The 25,524-nt window shown below is 43.7% G+C and overlaps 3 protein-coding genes across 3 annotated transcripts; all 3 read left to right on the forward strand.

Moving 5' to 3' along the window:
* The first annotated feature begins 3,543 nt into the window (after positions 1-3,543).
* LOC136472025 (probable ubiquitin-conjugating enzyme E2 33) lies at positions 3,544-6,304 on the forward strand. Its single transcript, XM_066469768.1, has 6 exons — positions 3,544-3,693; positions 3,796-3,850; positions 4,935-4,973; positions 5,079-5,142; positions 5,311-5,372; positions 5,452-6,304. The coding sequence occupies exons 1-6, from the start codon at positions 3,637-3,639 to the stop codon at positions 5,595-5,597; spliced, it is 423 nt and encodes a 140-aa protein (XP_066325865.1). The 5' UTR covers positions 3,544-3,636; the 3' UTR covers positions 5,598-6,304.
* A 12,436-nt stretch (positions 6,305-18,740) lies between these two features.
* On the forward strand, positions 18,741-19,784 carry LOC136472026 (germin-like protein 12-2). The gene is made up of 2 exons (XM_066469769.1): positions 18,741-18,926; positions 19,089-19,784. Exons 1-2 carry the CDS (start codon positions 18,809-18,811, stop codon positions 19,655-19,657), a joined length of 687 nt encoding a protein of 228 aa, XP_066325866.1. The 5' UTR covers positions 18,741-18,808; the 3' UTR covers positions 19,658-19,784.
* A 3,250-nt stretch (positions 19,785-23,034) lies between these two features.
* On the forward strand, positions 23,035-24,078 carry LOC136472027 (germin-like protein 12-2). The gene is made up of 2 exons (XM_066469770.1): positions 23,035-23,220; positions 23,383-24,078. The coding sequence occupies exons 1-2, from the start codon at positions 23,103-23,105 to the stop codon at positions 23,949-23,951; spliced, it is 687 nt and encodes a 228-aa protein (XP_066325867.1). The 5' UTR covers positions 23,035-23,102; the 3' UTR covers positions 23,952-24,078.
* The last annotated feature ends 1,446 nt before the right edge of the window (positions 24,079-25,524 follow it).

The following is a 25,524-nucleotide window of genomic DNA, read 5'->3' on the forward strand; positions in this document are numbered from 1 at the left end:
AACCTATTAGGGTTGGGCGCCCCCGATCAGGGCGCAGAGGCAAGGGCCCAATAGGCCGTTGGTGGAGATCAACTAACATGAAACACTCGACAAAGCGGAGGACAAAGAAAGGTAATGGGATGTTTCACATTGAACGTAGTTAAAATTATGCATCATCCTTACAAGGTCCTCTTGAGGCCCTATTTATACACAGCCGTAGCTTTTTCCTAAACCCAAAATGCCCCTCCACCTACTCCAAACAAAGGGTATATTCTGATATTCTGGGGCAGCTTCGGTCCAGACGACGCCAACCTCCCTTGGTTGTCGCCTTCCCAGCTTAGCACCTGCCCCTGCCTGGGCGCTCGACCTGGAGGCTGCCGGGGGACCACCTTGTTTCTGGTTCCCCCTTCGCTCTGTGCAGCTCGGAGCGTCCGATCCCACCTGCCTTTTCGCCATTTCGCGCCCCTCCGCCATCTCTTTGGTTTCCGCCCTCGGCAAACACTTGGAGATAATCTGCAAACATGAAACCCACACCAAGGATCGAAGAATGATTGTTGTAGCAGGGCGGGAAGGGGGAACAAACTTGGTGGCGCTGGCAGGCCCTTCGCTTCTCCGCCGTGCATTGTTCCTTTCGCTTGTTGGCGAAAGGTCACTCTATTGTCAGAAACAAATACTGATCTCGGAACGAGAGAGGAATCACTACGCCAGATTCTTACACCAGGAACGGGGCCATTTTTACTATAGGGGCAGCTAGGGTTGGAGGCGCCCCTACAGTGGGCGTCTTCGGGCCCCAGCAGCCCAGCCGCCTCTACAGATGGCACTGTAGGGGCGGCTAGTAACCTAAGCCGCCCCTACAGTTGGGGCTGCTCTGTAGGGGCGGCTCAATCACCAGCCGCCCCTATAGTTAGACTGTAGGGGTGGCTGAATCACCAGCCGCCCCTACTGATGGCGCACGAATAAATTTCAAATTTTAAATTTTAAAATGTGTAAAACATTGTCACATCCAAGTTTGATCAAACTTAAATGCTGAAGCATGATTTTAGAAATTTTTAAGGAAAAAACCATCACATTTGGAGTTAGTATAAGGGAGAACAACTAGTTACAAAGTTTACCCACAGATTAAAAAGAGAAATCACACTGTTCTAGATGATCCTTACATGATCATAGTGAACAGTGTGATTTCTCTTTTTAATCTGTGGGTCAACTTTGAAACTAGTTTTTCTTCCTCATACTAACTCCAAATCTGATAATTTTTTTTCCTAAAATTTTCTAAAATCATTCTTTATCAATTTATTTTGTTGGTTTTGTCAATATATACATATGAAAAGTTTGAGCAATTTAAATTTTGAATTTCAAAAAAATGCAAATTCAGACAAGATTTTGGTACCCCAAATGATTTCAGCTGAAAAAGTGATAAATACCAAAGTTGAATAACTCATCAAGATCTACAACTTTTGTATTGGTCATTTCTTCATATAACAAAGTGGTAATAATATTGTTCACAAGCGTGACACATCTCTCGTAAGGTTTTATAAACTATATGAGACATGTGTAAGATTAGTGAACAATGTGTGCTAAGAATTTATCAAATGAAAAAATGACCAAAATAAAAGTTGTAGATATTCATGAGTTGAACAACTTTGGTATTCATCACTTTTTATGTTGAAATCAATTTGGGTCTCAAATTTTGGTTCGAACTTGTCGTTTTTTAAAATTTCAAATTTGAAAGGTTCAAATTTTATCAAATGACAAGATGACTAAAATAAAAGTTGTAGATATTAATGAGTTGAACAACTATGGTATTCATCACTTTATATGTTGAAATCATTTTGGGTCTCAAATTTGATTCGAACTTGTCTTTTTTTAAAATTTCAAATTTGAAATATTCAAATTTAGTCAAATGACAAGATAACCAAAATAAAAGTTCTAGATCTTGATGAGTTGAACAACTTTTGTATTCATCATTTTTACATCTAAAATTATTTAGGGTTTAAAAATTTGGTTTGAACTTGTTAAATTTCAAATTTCAAATTTTAAAATGTGTAAAACATTGTCACATCCAAGTTTGATCAAACTTAAATGCTGAAGCATGATTTTAGAATTTTTTAGGAAAAAAAAACCATCACATTTGGAGTTAGTATGAGGGAGAACAACTAGTTACAAAGTTTATCCACAGATTAAAAAGAGAAATCACACTGTTCTAGATGATCCTTACATGATCATAGTGAACAGTGTGATTTCTCTTTTTAATCTGTGGGTTAACTTTGTAACTAGTTTTTCTTCCTCATACTAACTCCAAATCTGATGATTTTTTTTCCTACAATTTTCTAAAATCATTCTCTATCAATTTATTTTGTTGGTTTTGTCAATATATACATATGAAAAGTTTGAGCAATTTAAATTTTGAATTTCAAAAAAATGCAACTTCAGACAAGATTTTGGTACCCCAAATGATTTCAGCTGAAAAAGTGATAAATACCAAAGTTGAATAACACATCAAGATCTACAACTTTTGTATTGGTCATTTCTTCATATGATAAAGTGGTAATGACATTGTTCACAAATGTGACGCATCTCTCATAAGGTTTTATAAACTATATGAGACATATGTAAGATTAGTGAACAATGTGTGCTAATAATTTATCAAATGAAGAAATGACCAGAATAAAAGTTGTAGATATTCGTGAGTTGAACAACTTTGGTATTCATCACTTTTTATGTTGAAATCAATTTGTGTCTCAAATTTTGGTTCGAACTTGTCATTTTTTCAAAATTTCAAATTTGAAAGGTTCAAATTTTGTCAAATGACAAGATGACTAAAATAAAAGTTGTAGATATTAATGAGTTGAACAACTTTGGTATTCATCACTTTTTATGTTGAAATCATTTTGGTTCTCAAATTTTGGTTCGAACATGTCATTTTTTAAAATTTCAAATTTGAAAGGTTCAAATTTAGTCAAATGACAAAATAACCAAAATAAAAGTTGTAGATCTTGATGAGTTGAACAACTTTGATGTTTATCAAATTTTCATTTGAGATCTTTTATTATCCTTGATAAAAATACGATGAGATATAAACTGTTTTGAGTGTCTTTTTAAAAAAAAATACGTGCGACCGTGCCCACTCCTTGCGCGGCAAAATTTCGCAAGTCGTTGTCGCTGCCTCGCTGGTCCGCAAAGGCGGAGGACACGGGGCCTTCCATCGCGTTCTGCCGTCCAGGTGATTTCCACGGCTGGGCCTCAAAAGGCAGCAGGCCTCGGCGGCCTTCTCGCGCGACTGGCTAGCAGCTAGCGGATAAAGAAGCTCTCCCTCTTGCTGAGCCCACCTACTCCCACTTGCATTCACCCGACTCCGCTGCTGTCCCTCTCCCCCGCGGGGGAGCGATAAACCCTAGGCCTCGCCGTCGTCGGAGGCAGCGCCGCAGGAGGACCCGCGATGTCGCACTTCGGGAGGTCGGGTCCGCCGGACATCCTTGCACGGCCTTCTCGCTCCTCGTCCTCAACATCAGCTTCCGTGAGCGAGACCTAACCCTAGCCCCTTCAGCGCCGCCGCGCAGGCGCCCTCTCTAATCGCTTCTGTGCGTTCGGGCGGGCGAGGGGGTTGCTTTAGGGTTTCGGCGGGTGCGGTCGCCGTGTAGGCGGTGGTAGGGTTTTGCCATGGCGGAGAAGGGCTGCCTCAAGCGGCTCCAGAAGGAGGACCACACGCTCTGCAAGGTGAGCTTCGGTTGGATTGGGGTCGATTGGTGCGCGTTGCTTTGATTCGGCTTCGTCGTGGCTCGATTTCTAACGGTTGGTTTTGGTTTGGCTGGATTGCAGGAGCCGCCGCCGCAGATCGTGGCTCGTCCGCTGCCCAACGACATATTGGAGTGGCGTGAGTAGCCTCCTCCGCTGACCCTGCTACTTGTAGATTCGATTCGTCGCCTTTTGGTTGGCTAATGTTTGCAGTGAACTGGGTGTGATTGGTTGATTGTGCTCAATTTTGTCGGAAGCGATGGTGTAGGCATAATGGTTTAGGCGTAACGCGTAAAGCGTTACGTTCATGTTGGTTTTTTCGAAGTTTCTATATATGTGTGGTTGCTCCATGCATTGCGTGATGTGCTCAGCTCATCAGCTCACTGCTTACGGTTCCTGAGCAGTGCGTGCTGCCTAGCAATTTATTGTTTAAAGTTCAATTTATCGGATGTGAGCCTTAGTTCTGTATAGCGAGGTGAACTGAGTATACTGTTCACTCATATAGACTAGCTCCTGGCAGTACTACACATTATCAAGATTCAAATTCTACTGCATGTTGTGAGGGTCAATCATTGTGCATATAGAAAGTTCAGTGCCAAGAATTCTGAAAATAGGGAACAATTGTGTAATTGATTGTTGTTTTGTTTCAATCTTTCTATCTGAAAATAGACAATAGTTCATCAAGGTGTTTGCATGGCATGCTTGTGGTGCAATGTACATTTGATGCATTCGTTAGATATTTGTTCAACAATCATTTGGATATCTGGTTTAGTCGCACTATTGCCTTATCTAGTCATGTGAGAGATTGTGCTTGTTCTGCTTATGGTGCATGGCTCTGGGACTAGGCTTTGTTGTTGTTGTTGTTGCTGTTGTTGTATGTGATTGCTATAGGTGTCTATGGAAAGGTTAGAAGTTTGTACTTCTTAGGTATTACACCTTCTCTGAATTTGATGGTTGCGATTTTAATAAGTGATGCATTTATCAGTGGCAACAGAATACCTCTGGCCCTGTATTTTTTGCCTCATGTATGCCTCGATGCTGAAGTGTCCTTACTCATTTGAAGCTTTGGTTTATAGTTACAATCCGTTTTATTCTTTAGATTGTATCTAGAAGGCTCTGTATTTGTCATGCTTATCTTAATGCAATACCAATTTTCTTGCTTTCTTTCAGTGCTATATTTGCATGTTTGGTACTGACTTGTGTTTTTCTTCTTTTAATGCCAGACTATGTACTTGAAGGAAGTAAAGGCACACCCATTGAAGGTAAAGATCATACATACTATACCGCATTATCTACTACATCCAATTTTTGTTTTGTTGCTTATAATCTCTAACAATGTTTTTCATGTTTTGATTTCCCACCTGTAGGTGGATATTACTATGGGAAGCTCAAATTCCCACCGGATTATCCTTTTAAACCTCCAAGTATCTGGTGCGGAAACCTTTAATGTTGTTAATACATGATAAATGTTTGTGTTTTAATGGCATGTTGCTTCTTATTAAAGTGTAAAGATTGAAAACTGTAACTAGAAGATTTTTATCAGATGTAGATTAAAATGCTAATTCTTTGTTTCTGTTTCTAATTTATTTAATTGTTCAGCATGACAACCCCTAGCGGCAGGTTTGCGCCACACAAAAGAATATGCATGTCAATGAGTGACTGTAAGTTCTGAACTTGTTTGCGGATCATACCTTTTGTTATTACCTCTGAAATAATGCTCGTTATTACAATGCTTCGCAGTTCATCCTGAATCTTGGAATCCAATGTGGTCTGTTGCAAGGTACGCACATACCGATAACTGGCTACATGGTTGTAATGTGTTTTTTGAAGCCATAGTGTACAATTTTTCTGCTACTGTACAATGTACAGACTCTAATTTCTGCTAGTCAAATCACTACTTTGTGGTAATCCGCAATCATTTCAACTTCTGTTGCCATGAGATGGGACAACTGAAACTGGTAGGCTAGCCTTAGGACGTTGATGACAATGTGGACTTGTGGTATGGTTTGGATCAGACTTTGGAACAGTTTGGACTTTGTTTTGCATATGAACTTGTGGATTTCTTAATGGACTATGTTATAATGATGGACTTCATAATAGACTATGTTGTAATGATGGACTTTACAGTGCATAATTATGACTTGTGATGATGTTCTAAATAATGGTCTTGTGTTTGTGGATGTATATATGTGTATTTGTGGCGGTCAGATTCGAATTTGAATTATATATATATGCGGTCAGATTTGAATTTGAATTATTTATTTTTTTTGCTGGAAAATCCACTGTAGGGGCAGTTCTTGATTGAACCGTCCTTACAAATACACACAGCAGGGGCGGCTGATGATACAGCCGCCCTTACAGAAGTCCACTACAGGGGCGGCTGATATTACCAGCCACCCCTACAGAGGGCACTGTAGGGGCGGCTGAAAACACCAGCCGCCCCTACAGAGGGCACTGTAGGGGCGGCTGAAAACACCAGCCGCCCCTACAGAGGGCATTGCAGGGGCGGTCAGGAAACCGCCCCTACAGAGGCACCCTCTGTAGGAACACCTTGGGAAGGGCGGCTGGCGCAGCCGCCCCTACAGAGCCTCTAGAGCCGTCCCTACAGTTAAATTCTGTAGTAGTGAATGGCGGAGGGAAAACTGGGATGCCCAAAGGGTAGGTTATCCCCCAACAGTATCCCCTCGATAGCGCCGCTTCAGCGTTGGGCCAAAGGTCGGTATCGTCGTTTCAATATGCTCCTTGTTGCTTCCCCGATGCTGTCTCCCCAAGATGCGGAAGGGTCTGCGACTGGACGTTCCTGTTGTTAATAAACTATGATAATTTGTTGAGATATAAGATTTTAATTTTAACTTGAGTTAACGAATTAATTATATGTAATTATTGAATTGAAAATTATTGATTTGATTTTTTTTTGCGCGTGAACCGACACGTCGGTTGGGTGGTCACGGTTCGGCCTTCTCGTTTTGTGCGCCTTATGGGGGCTCGTGGCCGCGCTTGAGGTGGTTACGCTTACCCCTTGGCCATTTGCGCGCTCGCTGCGGTTTCTTTCTGCCTTTGCCAGCTGCGTTTCGCATCTCGCCTTGAGCCTTTGCTTCGTGACGCTGTCAGCTCGTTCATTTGAAGTTAAGGTTTTTCGCCTTATTTTGTTTTTGGTTTTAATTTCCTGCTTGTCCTTTTTTTTGTTGCATTTGTCATTTCGCCGCGTGTTTAGATGACTTCGGCGGTAGAATCCTCTTCGGCTACTGGTACATCCGGCGAAAGTGATTTCGGCTCTAAAAGACGCAGTGAGCAGGCCGCTCAGGGGTTGGGAGCCGCTGAGGGCGATCGTGGTTCGTCTCTTCTTCTGAGGAGTGAAGGCATCCGACGAAGTGTCCGTTACTGGGTCGGTATACACCGCGCCGGCTCCAGCCGGGATGAGATGCACTTTTCGCCTGGGTCGATCTTGCGTGATGAACGTGCAGATACAGGAATATGTAAACCTGGGGTATCTGAACCTGGAGTTTTTGTCAGACTTTCGGGCTCTGGGGATGAAGAAGTTCCTCAACCGAAACTGTACGAAGCCGTTGTGTAGAGATTTCTTTGTTGCTGGTCTGCAATTTTCCCTTCGTTGGCGAAGTGTTAGAGCGGATTGAAATTCAGACGCATCAGCTGACACCCAACGCTTTCGCTTGGCTTGGAGTTTTTGCTATGGCTATGAAAATGCTTGGCTGTGAACTGCTGGCGGATACTTTTATTCATTTTTACGAGACTCAACTGCATCGGAACAAGGCTAGGGACCCGGATACTGGCGAAGAACTGTACTCCGATCCGTATTTGGTGCTTACAATTTCGTGCCCAAGAAAACTCAGGGCACTATGAGCATTGTCCCTACTTATCCGAATAAGTGGCCCTTTTGGACAAATTGCTGGTTTTATCACCGAGTGTCAACATATTCCGACGTTGAAAGTGCCCAGGTGAACAAGCGCACTCAGGCTTCACACAAGGTTTCCCAGATGATAAAATTGATTGGCTTGCGTTTGTTGGGTTCTTCTTTTAGTCATATTCATTAGATCGGGATACTTAGTAATAGAATAGGATACATGTTTGGGATTTACATGAGAGGCAGAGAGAAGGGGAGTGAGATGTAGCAAACCATCGAAGGCCGTAGTGGTCGAAGCATCGGCCGGGGTCTCGTTGGCGGACGCCATCTGTGCGCCGGCAGCGATGTTCGGTGGAGAGGGAGAGACGGTGCAGTGGCGTCCTCGACGGCGGCGTGTGCGTCGGGGTGGCGTTGCCGGCGTCAGTGGTGCTTCCCGTCGCTGGCAGCGCCCCTTCTCAAGATCGGGTTAGGGTTAGGATGTCGGTGGGGTGACTGGCGGCGCGATGAACCTTGTACTGCGAGCCCCGGCCCCCACCTTTCCTTTATAACGCTGTGCGACGGGGGCCCACCAACCATGTAGGGTTGGCCGCCCCCGATCAGGGCGCGAGAACAAGGCCCAAAAAGGCCGTTGGGCCTAACTGGTGGGAGATCAAACCTAACATTCTCCCCCTTGATCTCTCATCTATTCTTCGTTCTTTAATTTCATACTCAAAACTTTCAATTCATATTTTTCTTGCTTCCATCCTATTTCATCACAGATTAGTGCATAGAACTGTCCCATCGTCACAGCAATTAGTGTCGTTAGACTAATAGCCACAATACACTTCTCCGTTTTGAAATGTAAACTTTCTTTGGGCCCTTCGTATGTTTGGGAATCATAGGCTTTCCCTTAAACCCATGCCGGCTACGTGTTCTCTGAACACGTTGGGTGGTAAGCCCTTTGTGAGCGGATCCGCGAGCATTTTCTCTGTACTTATATGCTCAAGATTTATTATATGATCCCGAACTTTATCTCTCACAACATAATACTTTATGTCAATGTGTTTGGCAGCACCACTTGACCTATTGTTGTGAGCGTACTGTACCGCTGGATTGTTATCACAATACAATCTCAGTGGTTCATTTATATCATCAATCACTTTCAATCCGGGTATGAATTTCTTCAGCCAATTCACCTGCCCCGTTGCCTCATAGCATGCTACAAACTCGGCATACATCGTCGAGGATGTAGTTACGGTTTGTTTGGAGCTTTTCCACGATATAGCCCCTCCTGCGAGAGTAAATACATATCGTGACGTGGATTTTCTTTCATCTCCCGCATAATCAGAATCTGAATACCCCTCTATCTGCAGGGAATCAGATCTTCTATACGTAAGCATGAGGCCTTTCGTACCCTGCAAATAACGCAGGACTTTCTTCACTAATTTCCAATGTTCAATTCCTGGATTCTTTTGATATCTGCCAAGTAACCCGGTAACAAAAGCTAAGTCAGGGCGTGTACACACTTGAGCATATTGTAAACTTCCAACGGCTGAAGCATACGGTACCGCTTTCATTCGGTCAATTTCATATTGGTTCTTGGGACACTGATGTTCCCCAAACCTATCGCCCTTGACTATAGGAGCAGGTGAAGGACTGCACACATGCATACTAAATTTCTTCAGGACCTTTTCTATGTATGCCTTTTGCGATAATCCTAGAACCCCTTTTCTCCTGTCTCGGTGAATCTCTATTCCCAAAACGAACGAGGCCTCACCGAGATCTTTCATATCAAAGTTTGAGGACAAGAATTTCTTCGTTTCCATTAGTAGATTGATATCACTACTAGCAAGCAAGATATCATCCACATACAAAATTAGGAATATGTACTTTCCATTCTTGAACTTTGCATAAACGCAATTGTCCTCAACATTTTCTTCAAACCCAAAACCTTTTATCGTTCTATCAAACTTCAAATACCACTGTCTTGAAGCTTGCTTCAATCCGTAGATTGATTTCTTCAAGCGGCATCCCATATTTTCCTTTCCTTTTACGACAAAACCTTTCGGTTGTGCCATATAAACATTTTCTTCCAAATCCCCGTTTAGGAAAGCCGTCTTTACATCCATTTGATGTAACTCCAAATCATATATAGTGGGCTACAAGTGCCATTATAATTCTGAAGGAATCTTTACATGAGACTGGAGAAAACGTCTCATTGTAATCAATCCCTTCTCTTTGTGTGAAGCCTTTCGCCACAAGTCGCGCTTTAAATCTTTCTATATTCCCTTGGGAGTCATATTTCGTTTTGTAGACCCATTTACAGCCTACTGTTTTGGCTCCTTTAGGAATATTTTCTAAGTCCCAAACTTTATTGGTACTCATTGATTTTAATTCATCTTCCATAGCCTTAAGCCACTTTGATGAGTGGTCGCTTCTCATGGCTTCTTCAAATGAGGTGGGATCATCCCCCATCTGACATTCTTCTTTTCATAAACTTCATAGTCATCAGTAATAGCTGATCTTCTTATTCTTTGAGACCTTCTAGGTGCCTCCGGCACTTATTCCACATTGGGCTGTTGTTGTTCTTCCTCATGTGCAACATTTGGTTCTATAGGTTCCTCAAGGATAGGTTCCTCAAGGACAGGTTCTTCATGTTCATTCATTGTCGCCACGGGAGAACTTGCAACAGGTGTTGGCACTACAGTGTCCTGCACTGTCGGTGCAATAGCAGCAGGTAGCGTAAAGAATGGTTCTTCAACCATCGGAGTAGGTACATGTACTCGCTTCTCCTATAGGCTGATTTCTCGTGCTACCATGCTCCCCCTGATCATGTTATCCTCCAAGAACACAGCGTGTCTTGTTTCTACAATCTTCGTATGTCTGTCAGGACAATAGAAGCGATATCCTTTCGATCTTTCTGGATAGCCAATAAAATGGCAGCTGACTATCTTGGAGTCTAACTTTCCTATGTTTGGGTTAAATACTTTTGCCTCAGCTGGACAGCCCCACACACGCAAATGGTTAAGTGAGGGTTCCCTTCCTATCCATAATTCATACGGTGTTTTAGGCACCGATTTACTTGGTACTCGATTAAGTATGTGAATGGCGGTTTTCAGTGCCTCCATCCATAAACTAATCGGTAATGTGGAGTAACTCATCATGCTTCTTACCATATCCATTAAGGTACGGTTACGTCTTTCAGCCACTCCATTCTGCTGAGGCTCCCCCGGTGTGGAGTACTGAGCAACTATGCCATTTTCCTATAGGAACCTTGCAAATGGTCCAGGAATTTGGCCATATGGGGTATGTCGCCCATAGTACTCTCCACCTCGGTCTGATCGTACTATCTTGATTTTCTTATTGTGCTGATTTTCAACTTCAGCTTTAAATATTTTGAATTTATCCAATGTTTCCGATCTTTCTTTAATCGGATAAATATTGCCATAACGAGAGTAGTCGTCTATGAATGTTATAAACGAGTCATAACCATCCACACTTTTCACAGGAAAAGGACCACATATGTCTGTGTGGATTATTTCTAAAATTCCTGTGCTTCGTTTGGCATCTTTCTTAATTTTCTTGACATACTTTCCTTTGATGCAATCAATACATTGTTCTAAATCTGAAAATTCTAAGTGCGGGAGAATTGATTCCTTAACCAATCGTTCCATTCTCCCCCTCGAAATATGGCCCAAGCGACAATGCCATAATTTCGAAGAGACAATATCAATTCTCTTCCGCTTCTTAGTTACATCCGCAGATGGGGAATCATTCACATTCTCATCGCATATATTGTTCGCATTCTCAGTAAGAGATAATAAATAAAGCTTGTCTTGTCGGAAGGCAAGACCAACACATTAATTATTTACCAGTATCTTACACTTGCCATCACCAAAATGGCAATCAATTCCATCATCATCAAGTTTCGAAACACTTATCAAATTTCTACGCAAAGAGGGAACATAAAGTACTTCTTTAAGTCTAAGTACAAAACCATTATTCAATTCTAAAGAAAAAACTCCAATGGCTTCAACATTAGCTTGCACTCCATTTGCAACTTTAATCGTTCTTTCTCCTCTTTGCAAAGTTCTCGTCCCACTTAACCCCTGTAAGGAATTTGCAACATGAGTAGTTGCACCTGAATCAACCCACCAAGTGGATTTATCATAACATAAATACAGGGATTCATCTACAAATGTAATAAATTCATCACCTTTCTTTAGCAGAGATTTCAGGAAGTCTGGACAATCCCTCTTGTAGTGTCCCTTCTTGAAGCAGTGCTTGCACTGATCCTTTTCAGCTCCACCATACTGCAGATTCTCAGAATCCTGGGGTTTCTTTCCCTGTGAATTGGAGGAAGAGGCCTTATCCCACTTAGGTTTCCCTTGTGGTTTAGAATTCTTGCCATTAAAGTTCTTTCTTTTGTTATCCTTCACAAAATGAGCGGATTCACCTTGTGAGGACTTTATCCTCTCCTCTTCTTGAGCACACATTGAGATGAGTCTTTCTATGCCCCATCTTTCAGGCTACATATTGTAGTTCACAATAAAGGTGTCATATTCTTTTGGCAAAGAAGCAAAAATCAAATGAATCAGGAAATCCTCCTCCTTCAAATTCATTTCTTTTAGCTTAGATGCCGTAGTATTCATCTTCAAAATGTGCTCTCTTATGCTACCACCAGTGAATTTCTCATTCATAAGCTTCTTAATCAGTGAACTTGCTGTGGCCTTGGTAGACCCAGTAAACTGACTTTTGATTTTCTCAAGATATTCTTTAGCAGTAGCACATTCAGGGATTGAGCCCCTTATCTGTTCTTCTATGGTGGCTTTAGCTACCAACAGGCACTTGCGGTTGGAGGGAGTCCATTGCCTATGTTCAAGGTCATATTTCATTCTTATTTCAGCATGATCACGCTTTCGAGCAGCGAAATCAGCGTCAGATTCATTTTCACCTCTCACCGGGTCCTCTGGCTCAGTAGGACACGGTGGGGTGATGGCAAAATCGACCGCTCCCAACACAAGTTCTAATTCATACTTCTCCCGCCACACATGGTGATTGGTCCCATTGAGTGTCGGGATGTTGGCAATGTTCACAATGCATTTGCCTCCTGAAATCACACCAGAGTAAGTAAGAAACATTTATGCATAAAATTTCATGCTTTAACTCAACGTTGGTCAAATTAAAACTTATAATTCATCCATGCAAACATTTACATCACCGTTGGGCAGAAGTAAAATTAATGCATAATTTCTCATGGATCAAAATTATAATATTATTATTAACAACGTTGGTCAGAAAATAACAACATCATAATCTCATCAAAATTATCAGAAATTCATTTCTCTTAAAATTAAATTATCCCGTTGGTTCAAATTTAATCAAAAGAGAACGAAAATTATCATGCACAGCGGAAACTTTAATAATCTTTTCATATTATTATTTTCCAGAAGCACTAAAAAATTCACTGTTTTCTGAGCAAAATATCATTGGATAAAATTTGCACAGAAAAATTGTATCAAAATCATTCAAATTCATCAAAAAAATATGCATTAAATTGCTCCTGGAAAATAATAACAAAATTTTCCTTTCATTTCAGCCCAGCGCGGCCCAAGATGGCAAAAACCGACTCGGCCCAGCTGTCCTCGCACGCACAGGCCGCACCCAGGCCGCAACCTGGGCCTGGGCCGGCAAAGTGCCGCGCACGCTCACGCCCGCCTGGGCCGGCGACGGCACGATTTGATCTGCGCCGTTGGTTCTGATCGGACGATCGCGCGTTCGTTTCGCTCGGATAAAAACCCCGACGCCGCGCGGGTGCCTGAAACCCTAGCGCATTCGCGCCTGCTCTCTCTCTCTTCTTCTTCAGCACAGCGCAACCGCAACCGAGAGCGAGCGACGACGAGCGAGCGGGCGCTCCATGGCGCCGTCGCCGGCCCCCTCGCCGGCGCGCGTGCTCCCCAATGGGTGAGCACGCCGCCGTCGAGCGGCCTGGCCACGGCGCCCCTTGGCCGAGCCCAGCGAGCAGCGAGCCGAATCGGCTCTTCTTCTCCCGCGCCGGCGACGGTGAGTCCGCCCCCTTTTTACCTTCTTCCCCGTCCTTTCTCTTCTGGGATTAACCCATGGTGGGGATGGGGAAAAAATTAGGGTTAGGGTTCGATTTTTGCCGATTCAGTTTTCTGTATTTTTGGATTTCTTTTCTTTTTCGTTCATCCGAATGGGAAACTAGGGTTAGGGTTAGGGTTTCGACCCTTCTTTCTTTCTTCTTCCCCTTTTTTCCCTCTTTCGGATTTGGGTCTAGGGTTTTCTCTTATCCGAAAGGATTTAGGTCTAGGGTTCTTGTTTCTATTTTCTTTTCCCGATCCGGTTTCTTCTCGAAACCTAGCTCCGGTACCATTGTTGGGTTCTTCTTTTAGTCATATTCATTAGATCGGGATACTTAGTAATAGAATAGGATACATGTTCGGGATTTACATGAAAGGCAGAGAGAAGGGGAGTGAGATGTAGCAAACCATCGAAGGCCGTAGTGGTCGAAGCATCGGCCGGGGTCTCGTTGGCGAACGCCATCTGTGCACCGGCAGCGATGTTCGGTGGAGAGGGAGAGATGGTGCAGTGGCGTCCTCGGCGGCGACGTGTGCGTCGGGGTGGCGTTGCCGGCGTCGGTGGTGCTTCCTGTCGCTGGCAGCGCCCCTTCTCAAGATCAGGTTAGGGTTAGGATGTCGGTGGGGTGACTGGCGGCGCGGTGAACCTCGTACTGCGAGCCCCGGCCCCCACCTTTCCTTTATAGCGCTGTGCGACGGGGGCCCACCAACCATGTAGGGTTGGGCGCCCCCGATGAGGGCGCGAGAACAAGGCCCAAAAAGGCCGTTGGGCCTAACTAGTGGGAGATCAAACCTAACAGCGTTTACCCGGGTTTTCGATGTCTAAACCTGAGGAAATTAGAACCGGTGATGCTTTCATCTTGACATCGAGATGGCAGACCAGTCGGGATCGTATTGAGGCATGGATAGCGATCAAGCGGAAGCCTCTGTGTGTTTATTATTGCTTTAAGAATATTGTGGATATGGATGGCACTACTAGACAAATGATTTTGCGAGGTGGTGCCCTTTTATTAACCGAGACGGTAAAAAAAACAAACTACCTCGTAAAATGTCCAACGATTAATGGAGACGGTCGTTTTATTTAACAAGGCACAAAAAATAACCGCCTCACAAAATCGATTAACCGAGGCGGTCATTTTATTTACTGAGACGTTTACAATTGTCCGTCTTGAAAAATCAATTTACGACGTGGTCATTTTATTTACGGAGGCGTCCGCCTCGCAAAATATATTTATGAAGGCGGGCCTTTTAAGAGGTCCGCCTCCAAAAATCAGGCCATTTTAGAGGCCCGGCTCGGTTAATGAGGCCAAATCCATTAGAAGCCGATCTCAACCTGGAAACTAGTCGTGCTATATAAACAACAAACGCTAGCCCATCGTCTCACCCGTCAGCTCACACTCCCTCCCTCACCCGACCGTCACTCGCGCGTCTCTCTCTTGTCTCTGTCACTTCTCTCGCACATCTCTCTCTTCTCTCCTTCACTTCTCTCGATGGCGAGAGCCCTGCAGCTCTTCTCTCCCTCACTTCTCTCAATGGCGATGGCGAGGGCCCTACAGTAGGGGGCCACGTGCCCTGGCGACCAGTGCGGCTCTCTCCAGAAGGCGGTGCTGGCGTGAAGGACGGTGCAGCTCTCTCTCTCTCTCTCTCTATCTATCTCTCACCGAAGGCCAGATCCCAGTGGCCGGAGGCCAGATCAGGCGGGAGAGGGCAGATCCTAGCAGACGAAGGCTAGATCAGGCTGGAGAGGGCAGATCACGGCGGGAGAGGACGGGAGAAGGCAGATCTCGACAGCAGCGTGCAGCCTTCTCCCCCGTCGGTGGCCTCCACCACCAGATCCAGCGGCGATAGGCATGGAGATGGCGAGGAGCGCGGCGTCACGTAGACGGAGATGGCGGTGGCACGTGGACGGAGCATGCGGCAGCGCACGGACGGAGCCCGAGCTTCGGCGGTGTGGATGGGCATGGCGGGTCTATGGATGGGCTTGGCGGGCTTGTCCATGGTTTTTCTTTTTTTTTTGTTTTTCCTGATTGATTTACAGAGGCGGACATTAGGGCCGCCTACGTTAACAACGATTTACGCAAGCGGGCAATGGGACCGTCTAATGGAGACCTTTCCACTAAGGTGGACAGTTTGCCCGCCATGGAAAACTGTTTTTGCCCGCTTCTGTAAAGTTTTCTGTAGTAGTGTGGCTATCGTGGACCAACGCTGGCTTGCCAATGGCCGGACAATTTTTTGATTGACTTGGTGTTTGTTAGATATGTTGAGCGCCAAGACGACAAGGTTTGCGGGCCTTATCTCGACAAAGAGGAGAGCGCAAAACTCTAGTGCCTGGGGCAGAAACCCCGACTTAACCGAATTTTTGGACTGATGGGTCTATCTTATGACGCCTCTCAGTAGTGCTTAATTCTCGAGGTATCAAGAAGCTCGTGCTTCCCCTAGTGTACTCGTTGGAGCAACTCGCACGGGCCAAGATCTTGGTTGGATAACTCCGTGGAACAGTCCCCGGGCCATCCCCACACGCAAGTGTGTCTTCGAGATGGCCAATCGTGGACTGCTCCCTACCATCTTCAATATCGAGCTTCCGGCTCAAACACCATGGGCCTCGTTCCTTCGGTACACCAGAGGTGGCCGCACCATAAACATGGTTCTTGTCATATCGCAAGGTTACAAGCCCCTAGTGTACAATAATGGTGCACGCACAAGAACTAAGCTTCAGAGGTATGCAAACCTCTTTTACTAAGCCTAATGCAAGAGCTAAAGCGGTTTTCTAACTAGCCTAACCCCACCAGGAGAATTCTGGTGACTGCCATGTCAGCTAGTCGTTGCCGACCATTGGACCTTTCTCCGGTGACCACCGAATATATCCGGTGCACCTAAAACTTTCTTTGGCGCCGCCCTCTCTATCCATCGCCAGATTATTCCGGTGCCTATAAAAGCTTTTGCAAAGACTTCTTCATCGTCCTAGCCTTTTCTCCAGTCCTCCCTGGTCGCAACCACCAATGGTTTGTTGGTGTTTGTCTTGCCTACTTCTGTGTACCGCCCTTTTCATTTCTCCGTTGCTTGTAAAAAGAGACATCACAGGAGTTATCCGGTGCTCCTGTGCAGCACTCGTCTAGTTCCGTTTGTTTATGTCTTCTTGCCTGCGCTTCTTCTACTTTGGACTTTTTGCATGTCTTCCAGGTATGATCTCCATTATTGCTCCATGGCCTTCGCTGAGGTGATCTTTAAATGCATGACTAACCATCCCAAATATTACAGCGTACACTTGACATATTAGCATATATAAGCCACTATCACAGAGTATACAATCACTGTTGGCCGATCACTGCCGACTGCTTTGCAATCAGTAAGGATAAGGTTCGTAGCTTCAACCGGTTGTGATAGGATAGCTTTCATATATTGCCCAATGGTAACACAGACCGGCCGTGATTCTTTAGCCATGCACCTAAATTTTTGTTTCAACATGGTTGATGAAGCAGGATCACAGTCACGGAGCTTTTTTTTGAGATCTACAACTTTTGTTTTTCCTATTTGTCCATCCGAGGTCGTTTAAAAAATTCAAATTTTAAATTTTTTGAAATTCAAACGTTAATGAAGGGCCAATATCATATCAGATGCAAAAAAAGTCACTATCCGATGCAGCAAGACGTTAATGAAGGGCCAATGTCATATCAAAAAGTCTGGGATCTGGAGAATAGAAAAATAACATTTTGCTAATGTTGTGGCAATAGCAGGCTGCAGGCTAGCTTATGGGATGACCTCACTGGTGAAGCACGAAGGACAGATGACGGTTTGGTCTTGTAGCGATAGATATAGAAGCTTCACCAGATTAACTCAAAAGTAAAGCGTGTGCGGTAGCTACACTTTAGGCGTTTACCAAGTTTGTCCCAGCCTTGGTACGGAAGCATTCCACTCGATTCATTCATTTATGTTAACTCCCGAAAAAATGGTGACCAAGTAAACATTGGAAACATGAGGAGTTGACTCTTTCTGCTATATACTACCTCCGTCCCAAATTAATTGTCGATTTGGGTTTCCGTGTGCCATAAGTTTGACTAGATTTGTAGAAAACACGAGCAACATTGTATTTCCCAATAAATTTATTATGAAAATAGATTATAGATCTATCTAATGGTATTAATTGTGTATCATAAATATTATTATCTTTTTATATAAAATTAGTTGTGAAAGTTATTTCTCAGGAAGCGAGAACGACGGTTATTTTGGGGCGGAGGGACTATGACTCAACTAGTGGTCACGAATGACGACATGGAGATTAATTATTAAATAGTTGTGATCAAGGTGTAAAGTAAATAAAGATATTGTACATGTGTTATAGAGAGGCTTCCCCACTGTTGACTCTTTCTATCTTTTATTAGCGAGGAGTTGACTCTTTCTGTACGCATGTTAGCACAAGCATCGATGACTCTTTCTGTGCCTCACGTATTAGTGTAAAGCTACTAAGCAGTCAAGTGCTTGATCTAGTAAAGCGTGTACGACAGATGTTGGTTTCAGATATATAATTCCACAGTTCTCACAAGCAAAAAAAATGGTAACCAAATAAACATTGGAAACGTTAGTCGCCTGCTATGACTCGTCAACCGGCCGGTCAGGAATGACGAAATATATGGAGATTGTTGGATAGTTATAATTATATGAAGTGCAAAAGGTAATAAAGATTTTATATGACGGTCATGTACTTTCGCATTGTTGACTATTTGTAAATTTTTTTGTGAGTTGACTCTTTCTATACCTATGTTAGCACAAGCAAAGATGGTACGCTTGAACCCAGACACCAAAAAACACAAAAAGAAAACAAAGACTACACTTCCGTAATGCTGTGCTGCAAGCAAAGAGACCGTGCACGTTGATTTTGTTAGCCGTATGGTGCGTGTGAAAAAATTATTAAAATCAAGGTAAGTGTGCGAAGTTGATATAAGACAACTGCCAAGACTGTTTCTTCAGTTCTGCTGAAAGGTTCGACTTAAGACTTATTAAGCCATTAATACGTACACGTCGCCACATGCTCTGTGGCAGGCTATATAACCTCACCATCCCCATGCCAAAAGCATCAACAAGACAGACACAAATACCACAAGCTAAGAAGCTCCATAGCTGAATTCAGAGAGCACAAACACAAAAGCGTGTGCAAAACCAAATGGCTGCCTCCACCTACTTCCTCCTCGTTGCTTTTGTAGCATTGGTCATTTCTCAGGCCACTGCCTCTGACCCTAGCCCGCTCCAAGACTTCTGTGTTGCCGACATACACTCTCCGGGTATGCATACTCTCGCTTTAAGTCATGCTGTTTTCTTATACTAATTCACTAATCAAATAAGAACCATTTGTTAAAACAAGCATCTACATACAACTAGCATTTCAAGGTATGGCCTAATCACCTGTTCTCCATCTAACTATTTGTCCTCGTCTATGCATGCAGTGAAGGTGAATGGATTTGTTTGCAAGGACCCCATGGCAGTGAACGCCGATGACTTTTTCAAGGCAGCAAACCTTGACAAGCCTAGGGACACCATGAAAAGCAAGGTTGGATCCAATGTCACTTTGATCAATGTCATGCAGTTGCCTGGACTCAACACCCTGGGCATCTCGTTGGCTCGCATTGACTACGCACCATTAGGCGAAAATCCGCCACACACCCACCCACGTGCCACAGAGATCCTCACCGTGCTCGAGGGTACACTTTATGTTGGATTTATCACCTCCAACACAGACAACGGTAACAAGCTATTCGCCAAGGTTCTCAACAAGGGTGACGTGTTTGTCTTCCCCCAAGGGCTCATACACTTCCAATTCAACCCGGTCCATGACAAGCCGGCTGTGGCAATCGCTGCACTAAGCAGCCAGAACCCTGGGGTTATTACTATTGCGAACGCAGTCTTTGGATCAAAGCCACCGATCTCAGATGATGTCTTGGCCAAGGCCTTCCAGGTGCAAAAGGGAACAATTGATTGGCTTCAAGCTCAGTTCTGGGAGAACAACCACTACTAAGTAAATCAAGACTCAGTTCATTATTGTATAGGAAGATATGCTTATATGCATTTTGCATACTCCTGTATCTATTCAGTTACGCTATGCTACAGCCGATAATATTGAATAAATTGGAAGTTGTAACCAATTACTGTTTTTGTGTCTGTGCTGCAAGCTATACCACCATGTTCTTTTTGAATATTTAAAGTGACGTGAAGAGATCATATAAAATTTATTCAATATTGTATGTATATGATATGCCGTTACATAAACAAGATTTCAGGACGTAATTTGGAGATGAATATTCCATGGAGCCGTCCAAATTGCTAAGCTAAACTATACTATCAACTGGTACATCAGCGAAGGTTAACTTAATCGACCAAGTAGGCCATGGAGCCACACGACCTATGTGTTCCACTACATGCATATAGTAACAGAAGTGAAATATCATACGTGGTCACATCCAATTCCAACGATGTATTACTACTTAAGCTCAATTTAATACAAATTTTGCAAGACAAAAGTCCACACACACGAGAAGTCTAACCGTCCAAATATACGGTAGTTTTTAAGGCACTATGTCAAAACAGCCAAAGGAGACGCCTTAATTAGTGACATGAAATTAAACACATGCCACTAATGTAAGATTAGTGGCGCGGGTAACTTGTCGCTCAGGTCTCAGAGGATCGGCGACAGCGCCACGGTTCCTGACTTATGGGGAGCATGGGTCTATCTTATGACCGCCTCTGAGTAGTGCTTAATTCTCGAGGTATCAAGAAGCTCGTGCTTCCCCTAGTGTACTCGTTGGAGCCCCTCGCACGGGCCAAGATCTTGGTTGGATAACTCCGTGGACAGTCCCCCGGGCCATCCCCACACGCAAGTGTGTCTTCGAGATGGCCAATCGTGGACTGCTCCCTACCATCTTCAATATCGAGCTTCCGTCTCAAACACCATGGGCCTCTTTCCTTCGGTACACCAGAGGTGGCCGCACCATAAACGTGGTTCTTGTGATATCGCAAGGTTAGAAGCCGCTAGGGTACAATAATGGTGCACGCACGAGCACTAAGCTTCAGAGGTATGCAAACCTCTTTTACTAAGCCTAATGCAAGAGCTAAAACAGTTTTCTAACTAGCCTAACCCCACCAGGAGAATTCTGGTGACCACCGAATAAATCCGGTGCACCTAAAACTTTCTTTGGCGCCGCCCTCTCTATCCATCGCCAGATTATTCCGCTGCCTATAAAAGCTTTTGCAAAGACTTCTTCATCGTCCTAGCCTTTTCTCCAGTCCTCCCTGGTCACAACCACCAATGTTTTGTTGGTGTTTGTCTTGCCTACTTCTGTGTACCGCCCTTTTCATTTCTCCGTTGCTTGTAAAAAGAGGCGTCACAGGAGTTATCCGGTGCTACTGTGCAGCACTCGTCTAGTTCCGTTTGTTTATGTCTTCTTGTCTGCGCTTCTTCTACTTTGGACTTTTTGCATGTCTTCCAGGTATGATCTCCATTATTGCTCCATGGCCTTCGCTGAGGTGATCTTTAAATGCATGACTAACCATCCCAAATATTACAGCGTACACTTGACATATTAGCATATATAAGCCACTATCACAGAGTATACAATCACTGTTGGCCGATCACTGCCGACTGCTTTGCAATCGGTACGGATAAGGTTCGTAGCTTCAACCGGTTGTGATAGGATAGCTTTCATATATTGCCCAGTGGTAACACAGACCGGCAGTGATTCTTTAGCCATGCACCTAATTTTTTGTTTCAAAATGGTTGATGAAGCAGGATCACAGTCACGGTGCTTTTTTTGAGATCTACAACTTTCGTTTTTGCTATTTGTCTATCCGAGGTCGTTTAAAAAATTCAAATTTTAAATTTTTTGAAATTCAAACGTTAATGAAGGGCCAATATCATATCAGATGCAAAAAAAAGTCACTATCCGATGCAGCAAGACGTTAATGAAGGGCCAATGTCATATAAAAAAGTCTGGGATCTGGAGAATAGAAAAATAACATTTTGCTAATGTTGTGGCAATAGCAGGCTGCAGGCTAGCTTATGGGATGACCTCACGGGTGAAGAACGAAGGACAGATGACGGTTTGGTCTTGTAGCGATAGATATAGAAGCTTCACCAGATTAACTCAAAAGTAAAGCGTGTGCGGTAGCTACCCTTTAGGCGTTTACCAAGTTTGTCCCAGCCTTGGTACGGAAGCATTCCACTCTTCATTCATTTATGTTAACTCCCGAAAAAATGGTGACCAAGTAAACATTGGAAACATGAGGAGTTGACTCTTTCTGCTATATACTACCTCCGTCCCAAATTAATTGTCGTTTTGGGTTTCCGCGTGCCATAAGTTTGACTAGATTTGTAGAAAACACGAGCAACATTTGTATTTCCCAATAAATTTATTATGAAAATAGATTATAGATCTATCTAATGGTATTAATTGTATATCATAAATATTAATATCTTTTTATATAAAATTAGTCGTGAAAAGTTATTTCTCAGGAAGCGAGAACGACAGTTATTTTAGGGCCGAGGGACTATGACTCAACTAGTGGTCACGAATGACGACATGGAGATTAATTATTAAATAGTTGTGATCAAGGTGTAAAGTAAATAAAGATATTGTACATGTGTTATAGAGAGGCTTCCCCACTGTTGACTCTTTCTATCTTTTATTAGCGAGGAGTTGACTCTTTCTATACGCATGTTAGCACAAGCATCGATGACTCTTTCTGTGCCTCACGTATCAGTGTAAAGCTACTAAGAAGCAGTCAAGTGCTTGATCTAGTAAAGCGTGTACGACAGATGTTGGTTTCAGATATATAATTCCACAGTTCTCACAAGCAAAAAAAATGGTGACCAAATAAACATTGGAAACGTTAGTCGCCTGCTATGACTCGTCAACCGGTCGGGAATGACGAAATATATGGAGATTGTTGGATAGTTATAATTATATGAAGTGCAAAAGGTAATAAAGATTTTATATGACGGTCATGTACTTTCGCATTGTTGACTATTTGTAAATTTTTTTGTGAGTTGACTCTTTCTATACCTATGTTAGCACAAGCAAAGATGGTACGCTTGAACCCAGACACCAAAAAACACAAAAAGAAAACAAAGACTACACTTCCGTAATGCTGTGCTGCAAGCAAAGAGACCGTGCACGTTGATTTTGTTAGCCGTATGGTGCGTGTGAAAAAATTATTAAAAGCAAGGTAGGTGTGCGAAGTTGATATAAGACAACTGCCAAGACTGTTTCTTCAGTTCTGCTGAAAGGTTCGACTTAAGACTTATTAAGCCATTAATACGTACACGTCGCCACATGCTCTGTGGCAGGCTATATAACCTCACCATCCCCATGCCAAAAGCATCAACAAGACAGACACAAATACCACAAGCTAAGAAGCTCCATAGCTGAATTCAGAGAGCACAAACACAAAAGCGTGTGCAAAACCAAATGGCTGCCTCCACCTACTTCCTCCTCGTTGCTTTTGTAGCATTGGTCATTTCTCAGGCCACTGCCTCTGACCCTAGCCCGCTCCAAGACTTCTGTGTTGCCGACATACACTCTCCGGGTATGCATACTCTCGCTTTAAGTCATGCTGTTTTCTTATACTAATTCACTAATCAAATAAGAACCATTTGTTAAAACAAGCATCTACATACAACTAGCATTTCAAGGTATGGCCTAATCACCTGTTCTCCATCTAACTATTTGTCCTCGTCTATGCATACAGTGAAGGTGAATGGATTTGTTTGCAAGGACCCCATGGCAGTGAACGCCGATGACTTTTTCAAGGCAGCAAACCTTGACAAGCCTAGGGACACCATGAAAAGCAAGGTTGGATCCAATGTCACTTTGATCAATGTCATGCAGTTGCCTGGACTCAACACCCTGGGCATCTCGTTGGCTCGCATTGACTACGCACCATTAGGCGAAAATCCGCCACACACCCACCCACGTGCCACAGAGATCCTCACCGTGCTCGAGGGTACACTTTATGTTGGATTTATCACCTCCAACACAGACAACGGTAACAAGCTATTCGCCAAGGTTCTCAACAAGGGTGACGTGTTTGTCTTCCCCCAAGGGCTCATACACTTCCAATTCAACCCGGTCCATGACAAGCCGGCTGTGGCAATCGCTGCACTAAGCAGCCAGAACCCTGGGGTTATTACTATTGTGAACGCAGTCTTTGGATCAAAGCCACCGATCTCAGATGATGTCTTGGCCAAGGCCTTCCAGGTGCAAAAGGGAACAATTGATTGGCTTCAAGCTCAGTTCTGGGAGAACAACCACTACTAAGTAAATCAAGACTCAGTTCATTATTGTATAGGAAGATATGCTTATATGCATTTTGCATACTCCTGTATCTATTCAGTTACGCTATGCTACAGCCGATAATATTGAATAAATTGGAAGTTGTAACCAATTACTGTTTTTGTGTCTGTGCTGCAAGCTATACCACCATGTTCTTTTTGAATATTTAAAGTGACGTGAAGAGATCATATAAAATTTATTCAATATTGTATGTATATGATATGCCGTTACATAAACAAGATTTCAGGACGTAATTTGGAGATGAATATTCCATGGAGCCGTCCAAATTGCTAAGCTAAACTATACTATCAACTGGTACATCAGCGAAGGTTAACTTAATCGACCAAGTAGGCCATGGAGCCACACGACCTATGTGTTCCACTACATGCATATAGTAACAGAAGTGAAATATCATACGTGGTCACATCCAATTCCAACGATGTATTACTACTTAAGCTCAATTTAATACAAATTTTGCAAGACAAAAGTCCACACACACGAGAAGTCTAACCGTCCAAATATACGGTAGTTTTTAAGGCACTATGTCAAAACAGCCAAAGGAGACGCCTTAATTAGTGACATGAAATTAAACACATGCCACTAATGTAAGATTAGTGGCGCGGGTAACTTGTCGCTCAGGTCTCAGAGGATCGGCGACAGCGCCACGGTTCCTGACTTATGGGGAGCATGGGTCTATCTTATGACCGCCTCTGAGTAGTGCTTAATTCTCGAGGTATCAAGAAGCTCGTGCTTCCCCTAGTGTACTCGTTGGAGCCCCTCGCACGGGCCAAGATCTTGGTTGGATAACTCCGTGGACAGTCCCCGGGCCATCCCCACACGCAAGTGTGTCTTCGAGATGGCCAATCGTGGACTGCTCCCTACCATCTTCAATATCGAGCTTCCGTCTCAAACACCATGGGCCTCTTTCCTTCGGTACACCAGAGGTGGCCGCACCATAAACGTGGTTCTTGTGATATCGCAAGGTTAGAAGCCGCTAGGGTACAATAATGGTGCACGCACGAGCACTAAGCTTCAGAGGTATGCAAGCCTCTTTTACTAAGCCTAATGCAAGTGCTAAAGCGGTTTTCTAACCAGCCTAACCCCACCAGGAGAATTCTGGTGACTGCCATGTCAGCTAGTCGTTGCCGACCATTGGACCTTTCCCCGGTGACCACCGAATAAATCCGGTGCACCTAAAACTTTCTTTGGCGCCGCCCTCTCTATCCATCGCCAGATTATTCCGGTGCCTATAAAAGCTTTTGCAAAGACTTCTTCATCGTCCTAGACTTTTCTCCGGTCCTCCCTGGTCGCAACCACCATTGTTTTGTTGGTGTTTGTCTCGCCTACTTCTGTGTACCGCCCTTTTCATTTCTCCGTTGCTTGTAAAAAGAGGCATCACAGGAGTTATCCGGTGCTCCTGTGCAGCACTCGTCTAGTTCCGTTTGTTTATGTCTTCTTGTCTGCGCTTCTTCTACTTTGGACTTTTTGCATGTCTTCCAGGTATGATCTCCATTATTGTTCCGTGGCCTTCGTTGAGGTGATCTTTGAATGCATGACT

This window comes from Miscanthus floridulus, chromosome 8 (assembly GCF_019320115.1).
Source record: "Miscanthus floridulus cultivar M001 chromosome 8, ASM1932011v1, whole genome shotgun sequence".
Lineage (NCBI taxonomy): Eukaryota > Viridiplantae > Streptophyta > Magnoliopsida > Poales > Poaceae > Miscanthus > Miscanthus floridulus.

What these genes read in the sequence shown, in the direction of transcription:
- LOC136472027 (XM_066469770.1), top strand. Translation starts at nt 23,103, where the DNA reads ATGGCTGCCTCCACCTACTTCCTCCTCGTTGCTTTTGTAGCATTGGTC. An exon ending in TGCCGACATACACTCTCCGG is followed by an intron (nt 23,221 to 23,382) that starts GTATGCATACTC and finishes CTATGCATACAG; the next exon opens with TGAAGGTGAATGGATTTGTT.
- LOC136472025 (XM_066469768.1), top strand. Translation starts at nt 3,637, where the DNA reads ATGGCGGAGAAGGGCTGCCTCAAGCGGCTCCAGAAGGAGGACCACACG. An exon ending in TAAAGGCACACCCATTGAAG is followed by an intron (nt 4,974 to 5,078) that starts GTAAAGATCATA and finishes TCCCACCTGTAG; the next exon opens with GTGGATATTACTATGGGAAG. An exon ending in ATGCATGTCAATGAGTGACT is followed by an intron (nt 5,373 to 5,451) that starts GTAAGTTCTGAA and finishes AATGCTTCGCAG; the next exon opens with TTCATCCTGAATCTTGGAAT.
- LOC136472026 (XM_066469769.1), top strand. Translation starts at nt 18,809, where the DNA reads ATGGCTGCCTCCACCTACTTCCTCCTCGTTGCTTTTGTAGCATTGGTC. An exon ending in TGCCGACATACACTCTCCGG is followed by an intron (nt 18,927 to 19,088) that starts GTATGCATACTC and finishes CTATGCATGCAG; the next exon opens with TGAAGGTGAATGGATTTGTT.